Source organism: Candoia aspera, chromosome 2 (genome assembly GCF_035149785.1).
Source record: "Candoia aspera isolate rCanAsp1 chromosome 2, rCanAsp1.hap2, whole genome shotgun sequence".
NCBI classification, from domain to species: Eukaryota; Metazoa; Chordata; class Lepidosauria; order Squamata; family Boidae; genus Candoia; species Candoia aspera.
The window spans coordinates 64,160,718-64,183,683 of record NC_086154.1 but is presented as its reverse complement, the minus strand read 5'-3'; the positions used below and the strand labels follow the sequence as shown (position 1 = coordinate 64,183,683).

The following is a 22,966-nucleotide window of genomic DNA, read 5'->3' as shown; positions in this document are numbered from 1 at the left end:
ACATTGAGAGAGTTCTTACCATGGGCTTCTTCTGTATCTCTAATCTGTAGAAATGTTTGGTTACATTTTTATCAAAGATCCTTCTGATTTCTTTTAATCTGTGAATACTTGAACAATAGTGACTTCACAATTGGAAAGTTAAGACACAAATGGATTGTTTCTTAACTTTAACGTATTTTCTGTGTTCAGCAATCGAAACTTTATTTTCTTCACACAGGCCATCGTTTCAGGCTTTCTCACCTGGAGTGAAGATGGTGAGTGTGGGGGTAGGTACAAGGTCAGGATGGGTGAGAAAATCCAACCCAGGATCCGGGTGAGTTTCATAACAGATACTGATATAGCTTATTAAGTACCTGATTTGTTTCTGTCTCTAGCATTTTTCCTTCCATTTGTAGGACTTACACAGAAACAGATGAGGCTGTCTTGCAAAGAAGGCAAAAGCAGATAGATTATGGGAAAAATACTATTGGTTACCAGCACTTTGTCCAACAAGTTCCCAAGTAAGCAGCGATTGTTATTTCTTTCCTGGTTTTTATTAAATCTCTACATAGCAGAAGTTTGGTTGGGCTACTACTGTGGTCATCCCTGGCAGTTCTTCTCAAAGTCCTGGTATTTGGGCTATTCATTTTACAATCTGGTCTTGAGGTGAAGATGCTTGGGAGAACTTTGTCAGTTCTCTCTGTGGTCCTGATTTGGGAGGCCTTGAGACGACTTTTAATTCCTCATGCTTCATTCCAGGATGGCTCGCCAGTCTGGTATTCATCCCTGTACTCCAAATAAATATAAGAAGTACAGTCGCCGCTCCTGGGACATGCAGATTAAGCTTTGGAGAAGGGCACTTCATGGTTGGGATCCACCTGGACATGAGAGGGAAGTATTTCTAAAAAATATAATCATCACCATCATAATAAAACAAGTATGCTGCCCAGCTCTTAACAACTTTGGGTGACTCACAACAATCCAACAAAGAAATTACAATAAAATCAATTAAAGATGGCAAGTGTGATGAAGTGAGGGGTCTCACTCTCCCTCACCAAAGGCCTGGGTGAAAAGCCAGGTCTTCACAGCTCTTCTAAGCAACAGCAGAATGGGGGCCATCCAGATCTTGGGGGGAACCTTGTTCCAGGGGGCAGGTGCTGCTACAGAGAGGTGCATTTCTAGGTTCCTGAGAGATGACATTGTTTAATTGAAGGAACCTGGAGCACACCAACCCAGCAGGATTGAATCAGCCAAGCAGATGCTATGGGAGATAGGCAGTCCCTCAAGTAATCAGCCCTATGCCATTTAGGCTTTATACATAACAACCAGCAGCTTGAACAAACCCAGATGCAAACTGGCAACTAGTGCAGTTTGCAAAGCAGAGATGTTACATGGGCATACTGAGGCATGCCGCATTCTGGACTAATTAAAGCTTCTGTGTCGTCTTCAAGGGCAGCCCCATGTAGAGCGTGTTGCAGTAGTTAAGCCACAAGGTGATTTGGGTATGAGTGACTGTCTGAAGGGCCCCCTGATCTAGGAAAGGGCACAACTGGTGCACCAGATGGAGTTGTGCAAAGATCTTCCTGGCCACAGCTGACACCTGCTCTTCAAGCACGAGCTGTGAGTCCAGGAAGACCCCCAGATTTCTAGTTTTGCTTATTCAGTTTGAGAGGAAATTTTTAAAAATAAATTAAGACACACTATATACTTCCCCAGTCAGACATTTTGTTATCGGGAACTTACTAATAGAATTCATCATTTGGAAGATTTAATTTTAATCGTACTTCAGTATTGTAAACAGCCACCTTTATTGTGCAACATTTACTGCCAGCAGCCTGGTGACCCACTTATAAAGTAATGCTCCCACACTATTCAGGAATTGTAGGCCTAGTCTCCAGTTTATATGCACTCTCCTTGGTATTCCTTATCACCATGGAGACAGAGTTAATTGTCAACAGAGCTGTCATGCTCTTCAGTGAGAGCAAATGGTTCTGGTGCCCATCAGGGGCTGGGAGTATTTTGCACTATGATAAGGTGCAAAATGAGAAGGGTCACATATATGTGGAAAGAAATGCAAATATGCCATACTCTACCCTGAAGTGAGCAAAACACTGTTTTATATTTTCATTCCATTAATTTGAATGGGTTGCCTATATTTTGGCTACCATTCTGTGGCAGAAGGTGGAAACATTTTGACTGTAGTTTTCAACAATTCCATTTTTCCAATCAGAACATAATAGGATGGGAAAATGGATTTTTATTATTATATTCTATGATAAAGGTATGGAACATTTTGTGCGTTGAAGACTGTATTCCCTAAAAATATTTTGGAGGGTCCCATGGCAATTGGCAGGGCCACAGTCCAAAGTGGCTGGGTCACCCTTTTTTCTCTCTGGACTCTCAATGAGCTGTTAAGAAAGGCCTAGACAGCTCCTGCTGGAGGTCTAAAGTGACTGTTAAGAGAGACAACTGCAGATTGCTTGTTCCTGGTGTAGGCTCTAAAACTGTTTAATGCATTTGCTGCCTGGCTTAGTGTGAACAACCTGCTATGTTTTGCAAGGCAGGAGCTGGTGACCAAAATGGATCTTTTGTCTAATCTACCAAATGACTGGTTTGATGCTCAGTGTATTCACGAAAATATTTGTAAAGAAGTCCTAGGAGAACAGGTATTTGGATTTTATTTAACTATATTCTATATGGCCTTCTTTTGGAATAGTTAAATGACAAGAGGATTGGCAATATATGAACAAAATCATAACTTGGTGCTAAGCAGAGTTGAACATTGTATATTTTTATGAAACATGAGATTCTACATATGGGCTTGTTGTTATGATCATACATTCTTTTTTCTTAAATGACATATTCAGAGCAGTCACTTACTTAACTACTTCTTTCATGTTATTTTTCTGCTTCCTTAGATTTCTGGATTGTCATCTTCTGGACACTTTTATCCGCTGCTTCAGGATGTTCCCTCCAACAGGGAACATTTCAAGGAAGATGTTGAAGACTGTCCATTTGGCTCCTGGCTCTTGATTTGTTCTCATGGTATCCCAAAGCAGTCAATCTAAAGGAGAAGAATTAGAACTATTTTCAAAATTTAGCCACTGTGGCCTACTTGTATTGTCACTCAGTTTGGTACAATATCCATAATTTTGTAACAAGATGATCTTCCATTTCTATATTTGACAGTTTTCTACATACAGTAATCTTCATTCAGATAGAACAAAAAGCATTTGCTGTTGCCTCTCCATTATCCATGTTCCTATTATTATAAGTAGGGAGTAAGGCAGTTGATAACTGTGATTAAACTGAAGTATTATGGCTTCCTTAGATTGTGGGTTGTGGTAAGGAAATTGAGAACCAAAGCTTTGAAGTATATACAGGTAGCTCAATTGCTCTGAGCCCATGTTCTATTGCTAGGTTTGTTATTGGTTAATTCCAATCTGCTTCACACATGCATAGTGTTTGGATAAAATAACATTTTTTTGCATTTGATTCTTAACTGATATCCTTCGTTTGCTTGAATGTGAATGTTAAACTTGTAAGGTGAGGCATGGCAAAAAGTGTAAAGCTCATTAGAAGAGTTAAGGGGTACAATTTGCCTCTTTCCTTTTGGGGAAAATGCTTTGTTCCCTTTCTGTTAAATCTGAATAAGTATGCCATATGTAGGAATGCCCAGACAGTTTGTCCTCCAAAGAACAGAAACTCTGTAGTGGAGGGTAACAAGCAACAGAATCATTGGAATATCTTTGCCTGAACTTATAATATTGAATTTCACTTGGTTATTTAAAGTGGCCTTAAGGAGAAAAATAAGGCACCTGGTCTTACACTATGGCTGGTTCACACATTGTTCTAAGCAGAAGCTATCCTTATTTGTTGAATAAACTATAATGACCTGGTGTATGCAAGCTAAAGCATAAGTGGGTTCATATAGGACTAACAGAAACCACATTATTACAGTAGCAATGAATACAGCCACCTTGTCAATCTTAGACATGATCACAGTGTTAAGATGCAATTCTCGGGCTATGTTCACATGATACAAAGAACTAGAAATTAGCTCACCACATTTTAGCTAGTAGTTCTGCTAACTCAGCCCATGTGGTTAGTTGGTAGATTAGCAGAAAACACTGATTGGGTTATGTTAACCATAAGTAAGCATGTGCAAATACAAGTTATGTACTCTCCTGAGAGTAAATCATATTAGCTTTATTGAAACTTACAAATGTAGGAGTACATTATAATTATTCATTACACTCCTACAATCTATCAAACTTTATCACAATCACGCTAACAGTTGCTTATTTATGCTTTATACAAGTAGGCTTAGAGATTTTTCTTTTTTTACTTAATGGAAAGGTCAAAATTCAAGAGCAATAGCCTAAGCAGGCTGCTGTGCAATTTCAGATGGGAGGAATTGAGTAGATGTCAGGTGAAGAAAGCAAAGTACTCTTGACATGCTCATGGGTGCTATATTTTACATATATATTTTTAGTAAAATTTGAATTCGGCAATATTGCACGCTTTTTAAAGCTGAGCAGTCTCAGAATTTCAACATGCCTGTGGCCCGCACGAAATCCGAAGAACAAATTACACCACTATCATCCAAAGGCTGTCCATCCTTGTCCTAAAAAAAAATCACATTGTACTACGTATCCCGTCATACTTTGCTACGTGGTACGGTCCATAAGGGGGGGGGACTTGTGAGGCCAAGAGTCTATTTCGCAAAAGGTGAGATCTTTTCGTTGCCGGAGGGAGGCTTGTGCTAGCTCGTGACGGCTGCGTGAGTCTGTTTCTGAAAGTGCCTTCTCGATTGCTTCTGAGAGATTTGACGCTTCCCCCCACTGCTGTGTGGGTGGTTTGGCCCAAGCAGGTCGATCCACTCCCGACGGAAAGGGGAGCGGAGGCTCCTGGCGGGGGGCTGGGAGCCCGGGCCGCCGGGTGGGGGCGGCAGCTGGAAGACAGAGGGCCCGCCGGCAGTGGGTACTAGTGCTTGAGAGTCCAGGAGGCAGTCTCCCTTCAGTAGATGGTTGGTTCCAGTGGTGTTTAGAATAGGGGCTGGGGGGCGCGTGAGACTATTGGGGCGCACTAGTTCTCTGGCTGAGCCGCCGTGAGGTGTTGGAGCTGCCGCCCCCTTCAGCGGGCGGGGGAGGGATCGGGCGTTCGGTACGTGTTGAAGGGGCTGCAGAGCCTGAGTGGGTAATATTGAAATATGGCGGGGGGGCTCTAAGTGTGAGGGGGTAACCAGCAGGCTAAGGTGGGATGGTCTTTGTGAAAGGTGAGGCTTGTGGACATGTTGTCATAAAAGGAAGTCGAGGTGGTTTTGTTTTTATGCGGGGGGGGTGATGGGAGAGAGAGACAAGGTGGGGATTTCAGGAAAAGAGGTGGATGATGTCGGTAAGTGTGTGAATCTGTATGGGAATTTGGGGTGGAATGGAAGGCCTTGGTGGGGAAGTGGGGAGGAGGTGATTGGCTCCTTCAGGAGAGGGTGGAACAGGGCCTGCTTTGTTAGAGACTACCTCCCCTGTGGATGCATTTCAAAAACTAGGTTGATGGGACCCATTCTTAAAACACAGTTGAATCAAACTGCTTGATACAGTCTTGGTGTGGAGTCTTACTATGTGTTTTCTAGCAGAGAACCCTGAGGTTGCTTAAGGCCTACCTCTGATTTGTGCTTACTAAGTAGGTAATTATGTAATTGAAGGAACTGAATGAAATGAAATTACATAGGACGGGATGAGAAACCAACTGCAAAAGAAAATACTTTCTTAAGGGGTTGGCACGCTCTGATTTAATGTTAAAGGCATCAGGTAAAATGGCTTCATTTATCTGGAGCCTTCAAGGCCCATGACCTGAAGCTATTAAAAGGAGGAAGAGTACAGGAAGATGCAGTGTATAATTGCAGAACAGGAAATGAAGGAAAAGAATAATTTTAGCTAACAATAGTGAAGAATAATCAGGAGGTGCTTTCCATATAATATAAGGTTTAATTATTGTAGACTTCTTTTACATTATTTACTTGAGGCCTGTGGAAGATTATAGTACATCTTTTATTTGATTCTCACAATAGTTCTACTAGTTAATGTGGAAAGATACTGACTTATTCAAGGCCACCCAGTAGGCTCCGTGACTGAGCAGAGGTCTGAACTTCTTTCAGATGCAAATCTAGTATATTCTATCAACTGCTAAATTAATCAGGATTAAGATTCTTGATGACATTGAAAATAGAGCTAATATAAGCTGTCTAGATCAACATCTAAGACATATTTAGTCCAAAAAAAGTTATGAGGAATCTTTTATATACACCTATGTATGACAAATGTAATGTTGATTTTAATTGTTATTTTTATTAATTGAAATGGAAAAAAAACTATGCTCATATGTACAGGAACAGGTTCCATTAATTTAAAATAATGTGCTCCAAAGTAAGCCAGGCTAAAATATAGCTTGCTAGTTTGTGACTCTGTATGTTGTGCAAACCCAGCCAGTACTATATATTTAATTTATTGGTTAGTGTGTTCTATACACCCAGACAGCTGGATTAATTATGGACTTGCATGTTGTGTGAACAAAGCCTCTAAGTTGCACTTCGATTTGTAATAGTAACTGAATTGTTGTAGATCTCTCTCTCTAGCTTAGAATAAGTTTTTTTAGATAGCGCTCTTAATTCCTAATGAGTCTAACATTTTTGAATATGCATTTTTTATTGTTTCTACTTATTTAGCACCACTAGTATATTCTACCTCCCTGAATTTCAAAAGCAAATATAAACAAGGGGGTAGGTATCGGCCCTAAAAGACCTTAACATTTAAAGCAAACAATGGAGAAGAGAATAAAACCGGGCGGTAAGAAGAGGAGGATGGAAAGACATGAATGTGAGCAAATCTACTTAAATTAGTATTAGATTTCTAATAAAAGCTTTTTTTTCCCCTTTGTACAGTATTTTTTGTCGTTGGAATTTTATCATTATCCATTATTGAAGTATTTAATCATTATTTACTTTAAATGGTAAGACTAGTAAATCTATGGAGACTTGCCCCTTCCCCCATGATAATAAAAAGTATTTTTGTGTATCACTTCTGTGGTTAAAGTTTGACTTCAGAAAGGATATTATGGAGGGTAAAGATGCTAAAAAGAATAATTAAGAAATTTAATACTAAAAATGTAACAGAAGTATGGTTTCAGAAAAGTCATCAGACCTTTCCTGGTTTATTCTAATTTCTTCATTAGGAGTTAAGCTGCAATTACCTCAATGTAAAATATTTACATTGTGACTAAGTAAGTGATGAGTGAGTTTATGCTAAGCCTTGGCTTGTTTAGTTTATTAAGTTATAATTGGCTGGGTTTGTAAAACTAACCCATAAACTATTTTTTGTTTTGGCTTCAAATGCAGTGTAAACCTAGCCATTGTGGTCTGTGAATTATAGTTTAGAGCTTAGTACAAATAGCTGATTGTGACTTAATCAACATATTATTCTTAAAGAAGCCAGGACAGCATGATTTGTGAACCAGGTTACTAATATTTATTGACCAAGAGACTATTCTTCCTCAAAAGTAAGCCTTACTGAAATCAGCAAGAGTTCTGATATGTATTGAATTGTACTACGAAGACTAGATTGGCAACAATGCAAACCTGTTGCTATGTACTTAGAAACAAGACACATTCAGCTAGGGTTATTTATAGGTAAAATGTGCAGAGGATTTGACCCTTGCTATATTCAAAATATTGCCTAAATATTAACTTTAATCTTCCTTTCCTAAGAATGAATGTGATGAAGAACTTATCTTCTGCTACAGTTTAAAAGTTATTTTGCTCACTTTTTAAAAAATCTAACAAAGTTTGGCTATGCTGATAAAAGAAATGGTGCAGGTTAATTTTCATTAGCATGTACCTAAACAAGAAATGGTAAATTAACAAAAATGAAGTTTCTTGAATGTTGAAGAAAATAATTTAGTAAAGTTCAACGTGGGAGACTACTTATCCAAACTGAGAAAGGAATCTCAAACTGGGATAAAGGTGGCAATAGCAAGTAGTTGAGTATAATTTATACTGCAATTTATTGAATGCTGAGCAACCCTGATAAGCATCACATGGGCTATGGGACTGTTCATGTTTTTGCATATAGTAATTAGTTTCCTTATCATGAAGCATTGTATGTTTTGCCTTAATATATTTAAGAAGTCTTTTTTTATTTATTTGTTTATTGGATTTATATGGCTACCCATATAAAGTGACTCTGGGCAGCTAACTGTATTTGTAGAAAATATGGTGGAGGAGAGGTCTAAGACTTAAGGTGGGGTGGGGTGTTAAGAGCAGGGGCAAATTACCACTGTGATAGCAGAGGAAGGTATGATAGGCCTTGAGCTAGATGTTCCAGGAGAAGAGGGAATTGGCATTTTGGTACCAATTCCCTCTTCTAGACCAATTCCCTCTTCTCTGGGTATGGGAGCCAGATTGCTTAGCAACTTGGTCTAAGGCTGCTGTTGGTGAATGCCAGAAGCCTATGTAATACAACCACATTATTCCACAATCTAGAGGTAGATGAAAGTTCAAATCTGACATGCATAACAATTCTGATTAGGCAAAGATGGGGATGTAGTTCTGTCCAAGATTTTCTCTCATTTTGGATGTTTTTGCAACTGTGACTCCAAGGCTCGGGATGATGGTGCTAATGATCTTACAAGAGATCTTGGTGGTGGCCATGTGCCTTGCCCCACAAGTGACTCTCTTTGAAGTTGAGTTGTAGGGCAAATTAGGTATACTGCTGGCATACTGTCCTCCCTGCTACCCAGCACTGTCCATTCTCCTAAAGCTCATCACAGGACTGGTGTTAGATTCTCCCCCACTGCAGGTAGCTGGTGGACTTCGGTCGCTATGGCCTGGACATATGATCTGGATGGGGTCAGGAATTAATGGCTTCTGTGGCAAACATAGGCTTGTCCCAGGTGTTTTTTGGCCTGACTCATCTGGAAGAAGCACATACTAGACTTACTCTTTACCTCATGGTAGATGGAGTACAAACTGAAGATGGAAGATATTGTGATCAGTCCTTTACCTTGGTCAGATCCCTGTGGTTGGAGGCTGTCAGACTATCCCTGAAGGAGCAAATCTGAGACTTGGGGTTTTCCTGGGCTCGTGGCTCCTGGTTGATCAGCAAGTAGAAGCTGTGGCTTTTGATCACCTACAACTTGTATTCCAGTTGCAGCCTTTTTTGGAGCACAAAGGTTGGTGACGGTTACTTACGCCCTTATCACCTCAAGGCTAGCCTGTTGCTTTTGAAAACTACTTGGAAGCTGCTCACTTGCTGATCAGCTCACTTGCTGACAGATCAGAGCTGCTTCAGCATGAAATACCTATCTTGGGGGCATTGCATTGATTGCCAGTAGGTTTCTGGGTACAATTCAACGTTTTGGTGTTAAACTAGAAAGCCCTGTGGAATTTGGCGCTCATACCTTCAGGAATGTCTCCTCCAAACGTACAGTATAGTAAGCTTAGAGAGGATGCTTTGGATCCTTTCTTCATGAGAAGTGAGGGGGTGGGAGGCTGGAAACAGGTGATCTTGTTGTCTGCCCCATTACAAGAGAATTAGCTTGTCCTCAGAAGCCCTGATCGCCCCCACAATATCTATTTTGAGGAAGATGGTGAAGACAATTTTATTTCACTGAGGATTTGGGGAGTAAGCCAATAATCATTTGACTGCCTTATTGTTGATGTGGTTGGTTTTTACTATTTTTATTTTTAATTTTCATTCAATTTTCATTGCTTTTAACCAGAACTCTCAGAAATATTTTGAATTTTACGGGGTTAGCAGTTGTTTTAGTTATTTTTATTAATTGTATCTGGGTGATTGGGGTGAGATATAAATACTGGAATGAAAAAAGATAATCTAGCTTCTTAGATGTGTACCACAAAAATAAGACATAACATGATTGGAACTTGGAGGAGGGTCTGTTGAAACACTGAAGAAATTATGAATGAAAACTGTAGGCCAAGTAGGTGATTTCAGGCAGGCAGACCATTCAAATTCTCTGATAAGCAAGATACTCACTAGTGACTGTGCCAATCACTTCTATCTACTGTATTTGAATATTAAGTTTAGCGGGACCATATCATATGCGTAATTGAGGCTTGGCTTTGGGTGGATTTTTAAACTGTTTTGGAACTATTTAAGCCTTTTTCTCTGAATGGTAAATTATGGTACTGTCCGTTTTCAGGAATCACAGTCAGATCTGCAAACAGGTATCTAAGTAGCCTCATTCAACAGCACTGAAGCTACAGGAAGCTGAGTCCTGGTTAAGAGGGTAAAATGGCAAGAGAATCATAGATGCTTCTGGTTGATTCTGGCAGTTTATGCCCTGAGACTTCTTAGGGGTAGAATACACAGACACACTCCTTGTAAATTTTAGTGAAAAAAAAGAAAGAAAGAAAACATTTTGCAGTCTGATTTGCTTGTCAGACTTTGCCTCCTCCCTGTGTTTTGCATATATTATACAGGGAAGAAAACAGTGTGCATATTCAGGTTTTAAGGAGTTGATCAGGCCTGAACAGGTAGGATGCATTAATATGTTTGTCTCCTGCAGGGATCTGGAGGATGACATGGAATTTGGCTAGATTGTGAATGAGCAGATGTGGTAACTGATGATGATTAAACACGTCTGGATTTGCTGAGGGAGGCAGAAGGCTGGCCAGAGCTGGAGTCTCAAGAGTTCTGATGCCAGGCCTTCATAAAAAGCCATGATCACACTGATAACTGAGCAGCTACAAAAGCAGAGCTTGGAGGAATTGAAATGCACATCCTTCAGCATCAGCCTGGTATGATTTATTCTCCTTTGTCTCAGTCTTGAATGTTACGTTAGTGTTAGTGTTATATATATATATATATATATATATAACACTAACTATATATATTCGTCTTGTCTATAGTCTTCTTTTAGTTGATGAATGAAAAGATTGGTAATATTGTACTAACATCAGTGTACTACAAACAGATGCCAGGATCCAAGGAATCATGGAACTCATTCTGTGAGTATTTCAGGAGATTTTGAACTATTTTTATTTTGAACAGCTTCCTGCCCATGTTACAGGATAAACTGCTGTTAGAATTGAGAAGTTCAAAAATAGCTTTATGATACAAGTTTGGTGTTCAAATAGATACTGCTTTTTATTAACCTTTTTATGAGCCAAAATAGGTTCTGTTGTTTTATAGGTAGTTTAGTGACTGCCTCGTTTAGGAACCGTTCACAGTTACGACGATGATGAAAAAATAACTTTATGACCAATCCTCGCATTTACGTCCTTCACAGGTCTGTAAAACAAAGAAAAGCTGAAGTATGATCATAAGCACAGTCACAGTTTCACTTAGCAGCTGCTTCACTTAATGACTGAATTGCTGGTCTCAGCTAAATGTGGTGCTAAATGAGGACTACCTGTAAGAACCAATAGTATGCTAGGTTCTGTAGAAAGAGAATGGGGTTCATTATGCATCTTCTGTGGAAGCTCTATTTCAGTTTTGTTTCTCAGATACTTTGTGCTTTTCCAGCTTGGAAAAGCTGGAATAACTTCAGAAACTGCCAATATCTTTCCAGTAGATCTGTGATTTTTTTTTAGTGAGATCATTATTTAGTGAGAGCACATAGTTTCTGTGAGATTATTCATGCTTACTTTATCCAACACCTCATCTCAATAGTCAGGAGATACAGAAATTTTTTAAAAGCAAGTATGTGAAAAGATGGGTGAGTTCCTGTAACCTGTATGCCTAAGTGTTTTTTTAAAATGCACATGAAGCTGAGGTGGGCAACAGGTGGCTCAAAGAAAGAGCAATTAGTAATCTATCATTCAAGAATGCGGTATTTTCTTTACTGAAAGAGTAAAACCAAATATACCTGAGGCAGCCTTTGCTCTCCTGGTCAATTTGTCCAGGCTAGTTTACTTTTGAGATTATGGAAGGGACTACTTTTTTGAATTGAGAAATTAATAGAAACATCATTGGGCCCTTCCCTGCCCCCCCACAATATATTTGTATAATTATCAAACTACTAGTGTCAGCTGGGATTAAATTTCATAGTAATGGGGATTAGATTCTCTTCAGAAAAACATTGGTACCCTGCCTAAGAACAGAAATGCTATTTTATATAATAGATGTGATCATTGTATGGAATTTAATGCTACATGATAATACCTACTATAGTAAATTATAGGCTATAGGTAGCTTGTAGTCACAACAGATAGAATATATATATATATATATATATATATTTTCAATGGAACAATTTTGCTAATATATTCTGCTTGTGACATTTCTTTGCCTTCTGGCTGGCCACTATTAAAATAAGTATAATAAGGGTAACAGAGTTCTCGAAATTACGGAGTTTGCAGGAGGAAAATTTCAGTTAAGTATAAATTCATTTACTTGGATCACATAATAAGCTTGTCATATTAGGAGTTTAGTTTTTAGCAGCAGCTTGTATTATCATATTCTGTTCTCCCAAAATTAAGATGACATGATAGAATAAATTAGAAGAACTTGCGTTTATTTCAGGCATTTCTCACCTCCTGGTTTTGCTTGCTGTTACCACTGTTGCCACCACCTTCTGACAGTGCTACTTGCCTGTTCCCTATCTTTTAATGTTCTCTTACTTGAGAGAATGAGTATCAAGTGTGTTACCTCTGTAGCATGGCAGTTAAGCAAAGATTTTGCTATAGTAACTGCACATGTACATTGATAAGAATTGGTGCTGGAACCCTTCCATGCTAAATGTCAGATGCTGCTAAATGCAGCCCTTACAGCAGAATTATAGAAACTCAATATATATGAAACTGCTTGATTCCTAATGGTTGTTATTCACGAAATTTATATGGTCACCCATCTTAAGCAAATAACTCTGGGCACCTCACAGTACAAAACAATAAAAAGAGCATAAATACAAATACAACAAACATAATGAAATATAAAACGCAGTATATGAAACCAAGGCACCTCGCACCTAATCCTCAGTTTCAGATTCACTAACGTCAGGCTCCATTGGCCCTAATGTCTGTGAAAAAAGCCAGTTTTGTTACAGCCTTCCTGAAGGCCAGTGGGGTAAGGGCCATCCTGATTTCCAAGGGGAGGCTGTTCCACAGGGCAGGCACTGCAATAGAAAAGAAATGTCTCCTGGGTCTGCATGATGACACTGCTTTTCAAAGATAGCCCCATGGACAACAGGTTGCAATAATACAGATGATGCTAAAGAATGAGTAGCTGTGAGCAGAGCCTCCTGAACAGTGCAGGAACAGCACAACTCATGCATAAGATGAATCTGTGCAAAGGCTACAGCTGCCACCTGCTTCTCGAGCAGGAGTTGTGCGTCCAGGAGAGCTCTCTGATTGTGCACCAACTCTGTCTAATGGAGTGCTACTGCATTCAGAGTTATCAATGGAACATCTCCAGAACTAGGGGGCCCAAAAACCCAAAGACACTCAGTCTTGCTAGGATTGAGTCGCAAATCTGTTCATCCCCATCCAGATCCTGGCAGCTTCCAGATACTGGGTAAGCACCTCTACAGTGTCACTTGTACAGCCTGGGGTGAAGATGTACAACTGGGCATCATCAACATACTGATGATACCTTTCCCATGCCAACAGGTGACCTTGCCCATCAGCTTCATGTAGATGTTAAATAGGAGTGGAGAGACAGTCAAACGCTGAGGCACCCCACATGGCAGGGGCTTAGAGCTAGACCTCTCCCCTCCTATTAACACCCAACTGGAACCAACCTAGGAGGAAGGAGGAGACACACTGGAAAACTGCCTCCCACTCCCAACACCCTAAGCAGAAGGTCCAGAAGGATATCATGATCAGTGGCATCAAATGACACTGAGACCAGCTAAATCATTTGCAACAGAGGCAGTTTGTTATTTTTTAAAAAAGCACTTTTACTTTGCTTATTGGAAAAAGAAGTTCCCAGAGAAACATGCAAAAAAAAACCCCTACCTTGCTCATAGGTTTATAATCTAAATAGTGTGACACAAAGAAAAAGTTGGGGAGGATTAGTTTTCACCTTGAGTGCTCATTTAAGGACTGTTGCTGCTTGCTTGCAGGTGAGTGACAAATTACAGTACATAGTTGATTCTTTTAATTTGCAGCTTTGTTCTAATAAACTTTTGTGCGGCTTGGGGCAGAATTTAGAAAATGGAAGCGATTTTTGATATATACAAATATGAGAGGCAACAATTTGAAAATGGAGGAAAGTAGATTTTAATATAAGGAGAATTTGGGTTTAAATCTATGTAAAAGCTAGTGCTTATGTGTACTTTTTCTAGGAAGTTTATAGGAACTATGCGCCATGGTTTAAAAAAACTGGGGTAGTATTGTTTGTAAATACATCTTGCATATATTTTCTTTTTTAACCATGTTGGTTCTAGTTGTGGTGTGGGAAAACAGTGACATTTAACGAATGCACAAGGTCTGAAATTATTGCCATCGGTAGACTGAAGATACATTCAAATTAGCATTATAATTGCTACAGCTCTGCATAGGTGAAGGTTAAAGGAACTTTTCCATTTGAATGACTAAGTTCAGAGGGGTAGCCTGTTTTCTAAAAAAGGAGATGGAAGGAGAATGAATGTGTGTGCACTTGTGGGGAGGAAGACTCAAGATGTGGTTTTGCTTGTTTGCTTTATAAATATTATTCAGGCTTAATGTAGTAGAAGTGGCCCAACTGCAGTCAATCCCTTCACTGTACTGATTGCCTCCAAATCCTAGATTCTTTTCCTTGTTGTATTATCATGTCCTTGTCTGAGTATTTTGGAGCACTCTTTAAAAGGAAAATTACCTGCAATTTTCCAATTCTCCCACCAATTTCAAGCTTATGTGCATGTCTTCTATCTTCCTTGTTTTCCAATCATCCCAATTATTTAATATCAGGCATTTCTGGGTCTGTACTTTTTCCATATTTTTTTCTTAATAGGGTAGAATCAACCGTACAAAGAAATTCCCACTACCAACTGTCCCTGTAATCTAAGGAGAGGTGACCTGACTTGGAAAACTAAGAACAATGTGCTCCTGTGTCAAAATTTAAATTAAAAAGGAGTGATTCAGTGGAATATGAAGCATGTGCTTCCTGATTCTTTTTAGGTCTGGAGTCCATGGTGAACGTGCCTGGAAATTAATAAATTATAGCAGCACAAAGTCACTGCAGGTGCAGCCAGGAACAGAACTCATCTTTTCCATACAGAAGTTTGAACACTGAGGTGTAGACTTCCAAGAATGGGATGTGGCCTAATGAAGCTTTTGCAGGGAAGGTACAATCAAGAGTATAACTTTTTTTGAGCAGATGAAGCTATGCAGCAGAGAACTGGTGATTTGGAATAGGAAGTGTTTCAATTTGACTTTATGATTTTTAACCCCCTGGATAATGCATGGCTACATGTTACTCTGTTAGCATTTGAAAGCAAAACAGTACAGGATGGGGGGTGATAAAGGTGCCATTAATAGGCCTTTCCAATACTTTTCTGAGGCCAAGAATTTTAATAAGGCATATTTTGTCATTGTCAAGCTATGATTTTTGAAGATATTGTAATTTAGATAATCTCTGGGGAGTCATACTTCAGAAAACTATGTAGTACCTGCTCATTTTCTGAATGATAAGATTTCATACAGATAAATAACAATATATTGTCATTGATTCAGAGCTTTTGGTTACTAAAGAAAATTGAAAAAGTACAAAAAAGAAAAATGGGATCCAAGTAAACAAATAGATTAATTTCATGGCCAAAATGTAAAGGTTTAACTTTTTCATGGGCATTTTCACATTTCCCTGGGGGTGGGGTAGGGAAGTATCTTTAAACTTCTCATATTAAATCTAATACAGGCAAAGCATAAATGAGAAATTTAAAAAATGTGTCAAACATCATAAATAGCTTATGGATGAGTACAAGACAGCATAATATAAAAGGCTGATAATCAAGCTTGAGTAAATCATAGTTTTTGTTTGATTATTTTGTCCCTCCCAACTCTCTCAGCATTCAGTTTAAATGAAATTTTAGAAGCATTCCCTTTGGTTAAAGCTTAGTGTTGTCTGCGGAAAGGGGAGTGGATATCATATTTGCTGTTAGAATCTCATAACTGACATTGGGATGTTATGAGAAGCTTGATGGTGGGAATTACAGAGCTTGACATGTTTATGAGATGCTGGCCCTTGCTGTGTTGTGGTGACTTCTTGTGTTTCCCTCCCTAGCCTTTGCCCGATCATGCTGATGTGGCCAGCTGTGGCAGCCCCTTCCAGATAGCGCCTGGTAAGAGCATCTGACTGGACTTTCACCTTTTGTGCCTACATCCATTTTCCTCTTGTCTGTTCTCTTTATTTTATGTTCTCTACATGAAGCATGTAGTTAACAAGATAAACCTGTTTTCTAAGTCTCCTTGTGTCGGCTATGTTCTTAAGATACTGTTACCCTTCTTAACTGAAGATTTTGTCAAAATACAGGTTTATGTTTTGAAGTCATTTTTAATCAGCGTTCGCTAGGGCAAAAGCAGGGGGAGTGTCCAAATAATAATAGGAATGGCTATTTTCAGGCAGTCTGTGGAGGAGGGAAATGTTTTAAAAATTTAATAGCTTTTAAAATGTATGTTTCTTATCTCTGTGTGTTTGTATTGGCAACTCTCAGTATTTTCATGTTGCAGTATTCATATCAGGTGGTAAATGTACAGATTTCAATAAATAGTTCCAATGGCATTCTTATATTTATTTATTTTTTATTTATTTAAATTTCAGCACCACCCGTCTCACAGAGCGACTCTGAGTATTTACAATAAAACTAGGATAAATACAGATTAATATACAATAAAAACAATATTCTTAAATAAAAATATAAATAAAAAGTCCAAGATACAGATGTTAAAAAGTTCTTAATTTAAATTCATTTAATTCATGGGGGCCTCTTCAGGGTGCTGACCACCCCCAGGATTGCTTACCCCTCCTCCTGCCTCACGCGAGATGGCAGAGCTAGGTCTCACACCTTTCCAGAAGGCTGGGAGAGTGGGGGCCTGCCTCACCTCTAGGGGAAGAGTGTTCCACAAGGTGGGAACATTAATCTTCCACATTATATAACCATTTTAGAATATATAATATACGTAACAGTTAACTCTTTGTAAAAACTGGTTGTAACAAAAAGTTATAAAAGTAAATCTATTGTGATAAATAATTTTAAAGAGACTTTAATAGTCAATAGTATAACAAGCTTAATACATAAATAGAACAATTTTAGCATGTAGTGCAAGAAATTCAAGATGGATAAGTGAAAGCCTGTATTGTAAATTTTTATTTATTTCCTATCCTGCCTTAATTATTTTTATAAATAACTCAAGGCGGTGAACATACCTAATACTCCTTCCTCCTCCTATTTTCCCCACAACAACAACCCTGTGAGGTGAGCTGGGCTGAGAGAGTGTGACTGGCCCAAGGTCACCCAACTGGCTTTCATGCCTAAGGCAGGACTAGAACTCTGTCTCCTAGTTTCTAGCCCATTGCCTTAACCACTAGACCAAACTGGCTCTCTTAATTAATTTAAAATGAATAAGCTGTCGACAGTGGTGATTCTTACTGCAGATAGAATATTGGAACATGATACTATTTATGAATCAATTTTTAAGCCATAAACTATGTTTCCAGAATCCTAAATGGCCCTTAAAATAAAGCAACTGACTTTGTTCCTGAAATTGACTCCTGAATACAAATAGCTTTTATTTTTATAAGTAAGACTTTTGTTTGCTATACAGTTTCTTTAGGCACATTTTATACAAGAGAGAAAGGGAAAACACATGCTCTCTCCCAAAATGGGTAATTCCTGTAATTGTTTTGGTCATTTTATGAATATATAATTATTACCATATATTGTACAGCAATCTGCCTTAAAACTCCATTATGTTGTAAAAGCTTGGAATTGGAATAGTCTCCATATAAATGTTTTTATGCATTGGGCTAATAGGTGAAAGTATTGTTTAAGGTAAACTATATAGCATAATCGGTTATTTAATTTCTTGATTATTTCCATAATTTTTACTTTTCTCATTAGCAAGTTCCTGGATGGTTTGTAAAACATACAAAACTTTTTTGGCTTTAAACTTGTTCAGTTACCTTTATTTTGTACAATTTCTTATTGCCCTGTCAGAATTTTGATTTTAATTCAAGGAGCTTGTTTCTACAAAATGTTACTTTTCAAATTAAGACTACAAAATAAATACATTATAAAATGAGCTTTGGCCTAGGAAAATAAATTTGTTAGTCTTTTTTCAAAGTTATATAGTATCTGCTGCTTCTGCTCCTGTATATTAACTATGCTGTTGAAGCTGAAGTTGGTTATACAGTATGGCTATCACTCTATTGGGCTTACAGATAATGACACTTCTCCCTTCTGTCTTGTATAAAATCATAATTCTGTGTTTCACAAAAGTGCTGTCTAGTGTCTGTTGTTTACACTTTACATTGGTCCTCTTAATTGTATGACACAAATATTTTTAGTTGTGGGGTGGAATTTTTTGGATCAAATAATCTGTATTGGGGTTTTTTTTTTGCCTTTTTGAGAAAGCCAGTTGCATCTGGGTCATACATATAAAGCACAGGCAACTCTGACAGTTTCTTCTGTGTGTTTACTTCAGAACTGCATGTATTTTTAACTTGGTACTTCACTCATTTGATGATTTTCACGAGTAATTCTGGCTGTTTTTGCAGTTACACAGGGTGTTGGGCAAAGTAATCTTAATAGAATTAAAATAGTATGTTTCTTGCCTTTCTTTTCTAAAGACATGATTAGGAAGGAAGTAGGTGTATTATAAAAGTGTACAATGTCCAGTGATTGTGTTAGATGTGTTTCTCCATATAGATGAAAGAAAACAATGGAAAGTAGCCCTATATTCTCAGTGATGCTAAACAAAAAAGGAAGTTTTTTTTAATAAACCAAGTATTAATTTTCATTTGGATCTCTAATTTGTGCTCTCAGTTGTTCATTTGGATGTTCCCATTATTTAGTTTCTCCAGTAGAAAGAAATAAAAGTGATAGCATCTATTTTTTCTCCTTTTAACTACAAATGGAATGCAATGATAAAATAAGATGCGATTGTCTCTAAGAAGCATAATTCTTTCTTTTATTCATAAATATCTCCTTTGTAGCATGGTAAGAAATAATCACAACTTTAATTCAGAGACCTCTTATTTATCTCCCATTAAATAGCACAGTTATCATAATTAGGGCACTAGAGAGAACAAACTCTGAATGTTTGGCTGGAAAATATTCCCCCAACTCTTATCATTGCGTTTTATTCATTACTCAAGTGATACAGAAGAAAGGAGAACAAATTATAAATCTTAACGGAGGTGGATGAGAGTTATTAAATGTAGAGCACATGTGAGCTAACATACCAAGCAGATCAGGTCTTTATTCCACAATTGTAGTTACAGAATATATTGAAAACATTTTGAAGGAGTAGGGTGAAAGGTGTCTCAGTTTGGTGTGAGGAATCCACTATCTTTTTATTAAATCACATGTAAGAGAATATTTAATTAGGTTGATCTGGGTGACAGTTGAGTCTCTCAACTTAACTTTTCTATCTTGTGCTATTTCTTACAGAGGGAACTTCATGGAGGGACCTAGCTCCCTGTCCAAAGATCCATCTCCAAGACAATACAGATCTTTACCAACAGTCCAGCCTGAGCCTTCCCTTGCCAACGTGCAGCCCAGAAAACAGCCCTCGGAACAATCTTGCATCCCAAACACTGGCCACCAACTCATTAGTTTCAGAAAAAGTTTCTGTGCCCCCAACCAAAAGACACTGTCGTTCACTCTCAGTGCCAGAAGACCTTTCCCGCTGGCAAGCTGTCTGGAGGCCCCTGGGCTCCAGAGTGTGGACACACATCAAACGTCGGGAGAACAGTGGAGGGGACACTTTGGCAGTACAATCCCAGAGCCTGGTTCAGGAAGCCAACAGACTTTGCTTCAATCCAGTCCCCAGTGCCTCTTACCAGTGTGTTCAAGATGGTGCTGTTGGTGGCAGGAGTCCACCTTTCTTCAGTCTGGCTCTGTCTCGCGAATCGCCAGCAAGTGTACCCTGGGAGACTGGAGAGACTTTGCAGCCCTACCCTCTGCAACGACGTTTCTCTTTGTCACCCGTCAGATTCTTGCCTTCCCCCCAGAGCTCTACCACTTCCACACCAGAGCTACTTCGACACCAGCACAGCCTCCCTCGCAGCCGCTCACAGCCTTGTGACTTGGACACCAGGAAATGTGGTCTCAAGCGGCGCCATGAAGAGGATGTGAGGTGGCATAGGCCCTCCCTTGATTTCTACAAGATGAATCAGGTAAGAAAGGAAGCATCATCTACTTGGCTTCAGAGCCGCATCAATCAAAGCCTCCCTGTAAAATAATTGAAAAGTTGAAATGAAATGAAAGTCAAAACCTCAAAAACTGTTGAAATACAACTGGATTTGCCTATGTAGCAAAACATGTTACATTTAACAGTTATATGGTGCTATGTAATCTGTTAAGATGAGTAGAATATACTGTGGAAAAAGTTGGAGATTATCTATATGACACCAACAAAATACGTTGCTCCATGTGTATTTAATACAAATGGCAGACCAGAGCCTATATAAAACAGATCCTTCCAAAGAGGATACTTGTATTGCCAGTTATATTGAAATAACTTTGTAAGTCTTGATGAATTCTAGGATTTATAATGACCTGTATTAGTGGGATGTTGGTTATTTGCAAGAACAGCCAATGGTTATTTGAAACCTTTCATGAGTGGGGAGAATTAAAAGCAAAGTGGCTGAAGAGAGCTCACATTCCAAAGGCAGTGTTCTTCATACTTAGAACAAAGCATTCCGCTATGGCTCCTGTTTTCCTTTTTTTGCATAGGCAAGCAAAAAAATACCCAAGATATCATGATCCTTATTAAAATAATTGAAAAATGCTGAAATTAGTGGGACTAGACTACAAGTAGTCCTTGCTTAATGATGGTAATTGGGACTGGAATTTCTGTCACTAAGTGATGCAGTCATAAAGCGTGACATCACATGATAGCATCGCTTAGTGATGGCAGTCCCAGCAGTTCCTGTTGCATTAAGTGAGGACTGCGGTTCATTAAGCGAGGACCTCCTTGCGACTTCCTGCCGGCTTCCAACAAGCAAAGTCAATGGGGAAGCCAGCAGGAAGTCACAAGTCCTGGGCAGCTTGCAAGCAAGCCAGCAGATGGGTAGGTGACTGCTGCAGCACAACCAAGAGTGGGGGTGGGTGCTGCAGCCCAGCATGAGTGCAACCAGGTGTGGGGTGGGTGCTTCGGAGGGTATGCAGGTGGCTGCTGCAGCCCAGTGCGAGCGCAGCCAGGTGCAGTGTGGGTGCTGCAGAGTATGGGAGGGCTTGCAGGAAAGTGGCAGGAGCAACTTACAGCCTTCCCTTCCAGCTTCCCCATTGACTTTGCTTGTTGGAAGGTGGCAAGGAAGGTTGCAAGTGGTGATCACCTGACCACGGGGCCACTGGGATGGCCAGAACTTTGAGGAATGGTCGTAACTACCACTTGTTCAATGCTGTTGTAACTTCAAACAGTCACTGAACAAGTAGTTGTTAACCAAGGATTGCCTGTAATGCAGTGTATAGCTAGAGGTTGGAGAGACTATCTATATACTACTAAAACTCTCCTGTTCATCTGTGTGTAACCTTTAACTGGGCGAAACAGTGCATCATAAGGGCACAACTTTTGAACAAAAGGTACCTCAAATGGGCTAACTTAGAGAATGCGTCCAAAGTCTGGTACCCATGACCCCTGTGGAATTGAAATTTGGCAAATTTTATAAAACATTTAATGACATAATACAGAATGTCATAAAATATTTCCTGTGGTCAATACCTGATGTTTGACTGTGCTATTCAGTTCAGTATGAATGACATTGGCTACTTTCAAGGCAGATACATCTCTGAATATCTCCCTGAATTTTAAGAACTTTTCCAGTGAGGGCAGTTCATTAGAAGCTCTGCCACTGTTGAAGGTATTGAGGAATCTGTTAAGGAAATATCTCTGAAATCATGACCCAACATATCACGGGTTATCTAGTAGATAAAATTAGTAAGGATACCCTGGGAGTAGTAAAAATGGCAATAGAACAACAGGCTTTGTGAATCTAGAATGATTCAGAAAGGATTTGTGGGAGCACTACTTGCCATAGACTTGGCAGATTTGGTTTGTTAATAAAAGCGGTTTTTGAAAATTCATGTCTGCATCCCAGCAAGCTGAACATTTAGAATGCCTCCCATATTTAGTAATAATAGTAGCTCCTTATATAATAGTGCAATTATGATGATGATGATATAGTTTCTGGAACTGAGCAGTAACTACAGCAAGTCACACTAGTGTTCTAATTCACCTAACCATGTATATGCTTATAGAACACAATATAAATGTGTTGAAATATACGTTTCTTTATTTTTTGACAGAAACCATTTGCAGGGGGAGTCTGTCAGTTAGACAAATCTGAGGAAGGCGGCTATCCATCATGGCTCTTGGCTTGCAGCCCACAAGCACCTTCAGCTCCTTGCAGTCCCATCAATAATTGTATCCAGGTGCTCAGTGAAAGTGAAGAGGAGGATGATGAGGAAGAAGCAGCAGCACAAGCAGCACGACAAATAAATTGGAGTTTAGCAAGCAAAAGGACACTCTTCCAACCAGACTTTAGTGATCTGGATCTAACTTTGATTGAAGAGAACTAGCATTTGGATGTCTGCTTGAGAAACTGACTTTGGAGTCAGCAGCAAAGGGAGGCTGCACTCCTGGATAAGGGTGGGGGAGTGGGGTGGGGGTAGAGGGGAAAGTGGCGGTAGGATAATGGGGTTTTGTCTGCTTGTTTCTTTTGTATTAAAAGAGAAAATAAAAAGAAATTGCTAAAGGGAGTTGTATGTCTAAGATGGGATGATAAACCCTGTCAGGCTTAAGGGGACAGGAAGAAAACTCTGTCAGCAG

At 39.1% G+C, this 22,966-nt stretch overlaps 1 protein-coding gene and 2 long non-coding RNA genes across 6 annotated transcripts in view; 2 read left to right on the top strand and 1 right to left on the bottom strand.

Moving 5' to 3' along the window:
• The window catches only part of LOC134489402 (uncharacterized), a 279,530-nt gene that overhangs the window by 247,237 nt on the left and 9,327 nt on the right, over positions 1-22,966 (bottom strand). The window lies entirely within an intron of this gene.
• LOC134489389 (uncharacterized) lies at positions 963-3,481 on the top strand. The gene is made up of 2 exons (XR_010067118.1): positions 963-2,645; positions 2,898-3,481. It is a non-coding gene; the product is annotated as an uncharacterized LOC134489389 (long non-coding RNA).
• FAM53C (family with sequence similarity 53 member C) lies at positions 4,858-22,805 on the top strand. 4 transcript variants are annotated; one of them, XM_063292038.1, is made up of 7 exons: positions 4,858-5,008; positions 6,704-6,854; positions 10,561-10,792; positions 15,095-15,261; positions 16,197-16,254; positions 19,585-20,312; positions 22,444-22,805. In XM_063292038.1, the coding sequence occupies exons 4-7, from the start codon at positions 15,232-15,234 to the stop codon at positions 22,714-22,716; spliced, it is 1,089 nt and encodes a 362-aa protein (XP_063148108.1). In that variant the 5' UTR covers positions 4,858-5,008; positions 6,704-6,854; positions 10,561-10,792; positions 15,095-15,231; the 3' UTR covers positions 22,717-22,805. The 4 variants fall into 4 exon arrangements, with proteins under 4 accessions (XP_063148108.1, XP_063148110.1, XP_063148111.1 ...); XM_063292040.1 differs by lacking the exon at positions 6,704-6,854 and having other exon boundaries at positions 4,863-5,008; XM_063292039.1 differs by lacking the exon at positions 4,858-5,008 and having other exon boundaries at positions 6,461-6,854.

Coding starts and splice junctions, on each gene's coding strand:
- FAM53C (XM_063292041.1), top strand. CDS start 10,715: ATGATCACACTGATAACTGAGCAGCTACAAAAGCAGAGCTTGGAGGAA. Junction 10,793..16,196: donor CATCCTTCAGCATCAGCCTG/GTATGATTTATT, acceptor TTCCCTCCCTAG/CCTTTGCCCGATCATGCTGA. Junction 16,255..19,584: donor CCCCTTCCAGATAGCGCCTG/GTAAGAGCATCT, acceptor TATTTCTTACAG/AGGGAACTTCATGGAGGGAC.